Source organism: Helicoverpa armigera, chromosome 25 (genome assembly GCF_030705265.1).
Source record: "Helicoverpa armigera isolate CAAS_96S chromosome 25, ASM3070526v1, whole genome shotgun sequence".
NCBI lineage: Eukaryota > Metazoa > Arthropoda > Insecta > Lepidoptera > Noctuidae > Helicoverpa > Helicoverpa armigera.
The window spans coordinates 8,695,345-8,702,734 of NC_087144.1; the positions used below are offsets into that span (position 1 = coordinate 8,695,345).

At 41.4% G+C, this 7,390-nt stretch overlaps 1 protein-coding gene across 1 annotated transcript; it reads right to left on the reverse strand.

The window, feature by feature from the left end:
• Nucleotides 1–532: 532 nt before the first annotated feature.
• Nucleotides 533–7,186, reverse strand: LOC110379520 (tubulin beta-1 chain). The gene is made up of 2 exons (XM_021339220.3): nt 7,025–7,186; nt 533–2,238 (listed from the first exon to the last, which is right to left on the reverse strand). The coding sequence occupies exons 1-2, from the start codon at nt 7,079–7,081 to the stop codon at nt 949–951; spliced, it is 1,347 nt and encodes a 448-aa protein (XP_021194895.1). The 5' UTR covers nt 7,082–7,186; the 3' UTR covers nt 533–948.
• Between the last annotated feature and the right edge of the window lie 204 nt (nt 7,187–7,390).

Sequence of the window (7,390 nt, forward strand, 5' to 3'; positions counted from 1 at the left end):
TACATGACATCATGCCGTTATCACCTGACCAATTTAAATTGATACCTCTCGCACCACCTCTTATTCATTTACCAATACAAATTGAGGCTCTAACGGGAGTTGACAGAGACCACGCAAAATGGCCGACTTTTAGTGCATTTCTAAATTTAGCCCAAGGCGATGATGTAAGGTGCGTACAGCCCAGTTTTTGCAGTTACCAACTCATAATGTGAATCACTGTCCTAAATAGGTATTTAAGATAATCGAAGAAAACAATGGATTTAATAGCTTGTTATTGCTTTACTTGTAAAATGTCCATGTAGGTCTGTTACATTTTAGGGCAAATTATCATAGATAATAGAATATTTTATCTATGGATTATATAATGGCTACCAATCTTGTTTGTTCGTCCTTTATGTTTATTTGCTGTTGATATCATCGGATTACGGCAGTTACCTTCGACGAACTCATTCAATGACTTGAATCATATTTCAATTTAAATAATGACGTAAGTGTTGTCCGTCTAGATGTTAATGTAAAGGAAACAAACATGTTAAATAAAAATCTTTATTATATACATTAAATTAATCTTGAAAAAACAATTTTAATCGTAATAAAACTTCGGTTATTGAAGCACTCTATAATCTTTCTTGTATGCCCATGTTTGGAGACATCCTGACTTTATCATAAATACATAAAGAGTGTCTATCAGCCTTAAAGAAATGTTCAGATCTTGTCTCAACGAGGCCAGGCATGGATCACTAGGAATGTATATGTATACAATTACATAAATATGTCCACGAGTCGCAAGTAACGTCATATCCGGGGTTTTAGTCGTGCGTTCTGTTAAAAGTTAGAAAGCATGTCTTTTCATTCAAAACACATCGTAGGAATCATTAATGTTACTTAAACGTAAAGTAACGAGTAAATACATGGCAATGTACTATGTGCGGCACCGTCCCCTCCCCTCTAGTGGTGCTCGTCCAGCTCCTGCTCCTGCTCCTCGTCGAACTCGGCGTCCTCGTCGGCGGTGGCCTCCTGGTACTGCTGGTACTCGGACACCAGGTCGTTCATGTTGCTCTCCGCCTCCGTGAACTCCATCTCGTCCATGCCCTCGCCGGTGTACCAGTGCAAGAAAGCCTTGCGCCTGAACATAGCGGTGAACTGCTCCGAGATGCGCTTGAACAGCTCCTGGATGGCGGTGGAGTTGCCGATGAACGTGGCTGCCATCTTGAGGCCGCGAGGTGGGATGTCGCACACGGCGGTCTTCACGTTGTTGGGGATCCATTCCACGAAGTATGACGAGTTCTTGTTCTGGATGTTGAGCATCTGCTCGTCCACCTCCTTCATGGACATGCGGCCTCGGAAGATGGCGGCCACGGTCAGGTAGCGGCCGTGGCGCGGGTCGCACGCCGCCATCATGTTCTTGGCATCGAACATCTGCTGCGTGAGCTCGGGCACGGTGAGGGCACGGTATTGTCTGCTTCCGCGGGATGTGAGGGGTGCGAAACCGGGCATGAAGAAGTGAAGACGGGGGAAGGGAACCATGTTGACGGCCAATTTACGGAGATCAGCGTTCAACTGACCGGGGAACCTGAGGCAGGTGGTGACACCGGACATTGTGAGGGAGACCAAGTGGTTGAGATCACCATAGGTGGGTGTGGACAGTTTGAGTGTGCGGAAGCAGATGTCATAAAGGGCCTCGTTGTCGATGCAGTAGGTTTCGTCTGTGTTTTCTACGAGCTGGTGGACTGAGAGAGTCGCATTGTAGGGTTCGACTACGGTGTCTGATACTTTGGGTGAGGGGACGACTGAGTATGTGTTCATGATTCTGTCGGGGTATTCTTCACGGATCTTTGAGATGAGAAGTGTTCCCATTCCTGAACCGGTACCACCGCCAAGTGAGTGTGTGAGCTGGAAGCCCTGTAGGCAATCGCAGGACTCGGATTCTTTGCGTACTACATCAAGAACAGAGTCGACTAGCTCGGCTCCCTCGGTGTAGTGACCCTTGGCCCAGTTGTTGCCGGCGCCGGACTGTCCGAACACGAAGTTGTCCGGCCGGAAGATCTGTCCGAAGGGGCCCGAGCGCACCGAGTCCATGGTGCCGGGCTCCAGGTCGACGAGGATGGCGCGCGGCACGTACTTGCCGCCGGAGGCCTCATTGTAGTACACGTTGATGCGCTCCAGCTGCAGGTCCGAGTCGCCATGGTAGGCGCCGGTGGGGTCGATGCCGTGCTCGTCGGAGATGATCTCCCAGAACTGGAACAAAAGTATTACCGTTAGCGGAACGAAAGCAGAGCTGTAGTGAACGCGGTATAGAATGCAGTCAATTAAGATGCCTACACGAAAGCTCTTGGCGCACTATTTGTAAGTGCTCCGACCGACGCGACTTTCCAACCGGTTCTAAGGCGTGTTAAAATATCACGGGAGACTCTCGTCCCTAGCGAGTTCCGTTCGAGTTTCAATGGACACTTTCATGATTCTATTCAAATGTAATTTTCTAAAGGTTATAAAGCTCAATGAACCGTCGTAAAAGGTAGACAGGATACATAATATATCATTAATGAACGCTCAGCTTCGGGAAGGGTTACGCAAGACAATGGCTTGAGTTATGACGACGGCACAATAGCTGGCTCGACGACGCCCACCTCCTCCCGTATTTGGTTTATCTCGCCGTATAAGCGGAGAATGTCTCGAACGAGTCGACTTATTAGCATTCAATTTTTCGATGTCCCTTGAAATCGGCGACATGATTTCAGGGCCGGCGGCCATATGGTCGCCGAAATTTCGCAATGAAACAATTACAGTGTTTCTTTTCGAGAATCCAAGTACGTAACATACTCGTAGCCGCGGATGTATGCAATTACCTGACGCAATCGCCACGCCTACCAATTTGGAGATCAGTAGTCGGAACCAACATATTTTGGTATGCGTCGATTGTATCTTATATCTTTTAAAATAAGTTGAATTTTATGAGCGTTCACTAAAAGCCTAGCGGATCGTAAATCAATTTTTCAACGCTTACGTAATTGGTTAAACTGCTGGTGAAAATACTTAGCAACACAAGCTGCGTGGATCGTGTCGTGTTGGACGAACATTAGCATTCAGCGGCGCGCGCGCCGATCCTAGTGATGTCATCCGCGAGTGGGTACAAGTCGACATGTACATATATGGTAATATAACTAACATGGCCGCCTTTTTGGTTCAGGGTTTAACTTCGACTCTTGTTTATTTTGTGTGGATGTTTAAATTAACTTCAGGCCTTATGAGGCGGTCGATATTTTTAGAATGAATCGATTTTCCTTTTGGACTTTAATTAAGAGCTATTGAGTTTTTTGGTGTTGCTAAATATGGATCGGTGAATAGCTCTATCTATGTTTTACCTAGATAAATAAAATTGATCGAATCTTCATTTAAGGCATCTTGGGACGCCATATTATTTTGATCTTCTTTGATTGTTATATTAGTCATGCCATAAGCTATTCTTTAAATCTGTACCTTGTCACGTAGTTAAATAGCATAAAATGCAAAATGTAATCCTACAAATTAGAATTTGAACTACAAGTACAACATCAGTATATAATTGCAAAAAAATCACGATAAAATCCAATCCGAGCAGGTCAATTTATCAAGACTTTCATAGATGACATTGTAATGATTTTTAATAACAGCAAAAGTGAAAGGCTGTCTGTTGGAAAGGCTTGCTTTCTTAGTAACTAGATAGAGCAGGCAAGTTGAAAGTATCGTGTGAACAGACGAAGGGAAACTATGGCGTCTGTGTAATGGTTTCATGGTCGTAATACTATTACCATTGTGTTAGATTTCACCGTACGCCGGCCGTTCTCTGCGTATCTTACTTTCAACGTTGGCTACATGCTCCAAGAGAATTGGCATTCGGTTTTTGCGTTGACTAGCTAAACAAATTATTTATCATCTAATCGAATTTGACTTTAATTATTTTTGGACCTGTTAGCTACATGCTGCCATTATCAAAAACCAATCTGCCTGTCAGTTCAATTTGCTTCCCATTTCAGATACGAATCAATTTAGGCCTCGCGAATTGCGGAGTTCATTGCTCCAGAATTTAATGCATTGTGGGGATCATCATTTCCTGCAGTTAATCCATCAGAGATATGCATTCTGGGCTCTATAGTTATACGGTAACGGTACTGCGCGCTTGCACCAACTCGATGGCGAACCTCGCCGGCTATGGGAGCTATTTATATCTGGGCATCGACCGCCAGCAGGCAGGACGTTGAACTCCATAATCTAGCTTCTATTGCCAAACATTTGATAAGATAACTACACTTATGAACTCAATTATTAACAATGAGAAAAGTCAGATCTTAATGGTCATCTTAAACGCTTCAAATGAATTGCTCTCGAATGCGTTGTCTTTGATTGCATTTAATCGGTCCGTTCGTTTGAGTTCATAGTCTGATGAATCGGAAATTGATCGTGAAATCGCTTTTTATTTTAATTTTAGGTTGCGTTGCTAAACTTTTTATTCGTTTTAGTGCCTCTTTGTGACTATTTTTGCTATAATAATGGCATTAGTTTTATCCTCTAACTTTTCCTGTACCTATCCAACTTTTGCAGCAACGGTAGGTATAAAATTCTTTTAACCTTTTGAATATGAAGTCATATCAATAAATTGCTTAAAATGACTCACAGGCTTCACACAGCACAGTGATCCTAATAAAGAAATCTGACGTCATGGCTTATTTCGAAACAATTTTCGCGGGCAGTGAACGGATGAAATTGTCTGACTTTAGAAAAACGTCGAGTGAGCTGCTATCCAGTCGATTTACTATACTGATGACTAATATGTACTCATTTGTTTTTGTATAGTGAGCTAGTTTCAAGGTTTGATTACACATCAGAAAAATATCAGCATAATAGTTTAATATGATGTCATTTTTAAAGGACAAAACGTGTTTTGCCGCATGTATAGACAGAAATCTAAATATAATAAAGTTTGCAATATTTCCTCAACCATAGATATAAATTTTCAAAATGGCGTTTCTGGAGTTGTTAACACAGCTGTTTTAAGTGTTCTTACAAGTGTAGCTGACTCGTATTCAACTCAGAGAGTGCATGATTCATGTTCTGAGTTTCTGACTAACAAATTACTTTCAGACGTAAATAGTCATGAGGACTGACTGGGCTGAGCCAATAACAATAAAGTAGGCATCAGATTGATGAGAACTCTTTGGTGGTATATTCTGAAAGGATCTTGCGAGCTAAATTTAAGTTTTTTCATGTTGGTAGCTGCTTGTTTTTGATGTTGGATATTTTAGGGTGTTGAAGATTTAATGTGATCTCGTTTTGGATCGAAAGGATTGCGTGGACGCATGCTTCTGGAATTTAGAGCCTTTGAGAGTTTTCAACATATGTGAAGTGTTAACATACAGATACATTTAAATCCTGATACATTTTACGCCCATGAGAATTTTAATGCCTGACTGTTGAACAAACAATATCTGTTTTCCAAAAGAAATTGGGTAAATTGTCTTTATAATTAATATTTTTAATAGCCTGACACCAGCAGACACGAACTCTCAGAGAACACTCACTGGAGCGTAGACAATAAAAAATACAGTTAAATTCAATCCGACATCGCTTCATCTTACATTTGATTCAATGAAAAAATAAATACGAAAGATTCATGACTTATAATTGACTTCAATTTGTACCAATCGGTTGATTAGAAGTAGCTTGATGCTGACAGTGATTAAAAAAACAATGTTTGAACAAAATCATTGGAAAAAATATATAAGTTTAGTAGGTGTGAAGGCGTCAGACCGTCAGATAAGTAGCATGTTATTCATGCACCAACGGTGAACAGCGGTAGTTTCTCTATTTGATAGGAAAGTACATAATTACCGCTTATTTGCAAAGTAGGTTTAATACGTGGCCTTTCTTATCGGTTATCGACTGTCAGATTTGTGACATATCGCGCCAAATTCTCTTGGCAACACGGCCATATTTGTTTATTTATCTTTAGCTATAAATGCATATGAATTGTCCTTTTATAAGTACTGTAGTTGAGGTCATCGTCATTCTCAAGTGTTCCCGTGCATTTTTGCATCCGCTGTTGGAATGAATTGCAGAGCAATCTCCGGGCAAACCTCCCATGATTGTGGTTCCAACGTCAATTTAGACCCAGTTCTCAAGATTCAATCAAGATACAAATTATGCTGACCATAAAACAATTCTAGCATAGAGAAAGGAGGTTTCTCGTCAATTTGATCGACCATCTGTCAAATTTTAATGGAAATCCTTCTTTATTGGCGGCCATTTTTTTGCATAGCGATTAAAATGGATTTATTATTCTAAAACAAGTCTGATCAGGTATACTATTTAGATTGATCCATAAACCATTAGGTTTTAAACCGGTTTTTCGTATAAGTGTTTGACGTGTGTGTCCGCCAATAGAATTGTCCCACATACTGCCATCAACGTGAATGTCATTGCCTATTTTAGAATGTTATTTGTTCAAATGTATTCGTAGGTACTTAGAAACTTAGAATTTTCTAGAAAATAAAAGAGCTGGGAATATAAATGCCGAGGAAAAATAATATGTTATAGTTACGTGTAAAGATGAGAGTTTTCTGTACCTAAGAATTTTATCTCTTGTCATTCATTGTCATTGACCTTCCGATAAAAATTGAATACCAATCTACAATAGGTACAAATATTTAAATATAAACTGGGCGATATCGGTGTAGGTCATGCGCGCTAGGGGATGACAGTTGCTCCCCTTACGGACGCGATCATGCGTGCGCGAAATATAACTGTCATTGTCTATTCCCGAATTATGAACGCAGCTATGCAACACGGCAATGTACCGGTCGACCTACTTTACCTATATCTATGCAAGATCACTTAACAATAGCATTTCATAGCACATTATAACTAAGAACCAGCTAACAGCGACCTTACATTACACCGAGTACGATTCCAATTGTATTTCTAGCGGACTCCATAGCAGAGACCGTTACTAACCGTTATCGTACTAAAACGAAAACATTTCAATACATACCTTAGCTCCAATCTGGTTACCGCACTGGCCGGCCTGGAGGTGCACGATTTCCCTCATATTTGATTATTAAAAATTATTTTGTATTTTGTAATAAATAACTTAACACTATACGCGACTCTCGCACTACACAACTCGCAGATTTGATCAGCCGGCCGGCCCGGTGGGGATTTTTGAGGCACGCTTCGCCTCCGCGCTGCGGTCGGATCGAGGGCTGTGATTGGTCGATAGCCGCCGCACGATCGCGCTGCAACTTCACGGCAAACGAGACGCTTATCAATTCGAAAATGGAATGATCGTACATTGCTATACATGGATATTGTCGTTTGTATTGATGCTCGCTTCGTTACTAATGTCTGCTTTTTGTTA

What these genes read in the sequence shown, in the direction of transcription:
- LOC110379520 (XM_021339220.3), bottom strand. Translation starts at nt 7,081, where the DNA reads ATGAGGGAAATCGTGCACCTCCAGGCCGGCCAGTGCGGTAACCAGATT. An exon ending in GTAACCAGATTGGAGCTAAG is followed by an intron (nt 2,239 to 7,024) that starts GTATGTATTGAA and finishes CTTTTGTTCCAG; the next exon opens with TTCTGGGAGATCATCTCCGA.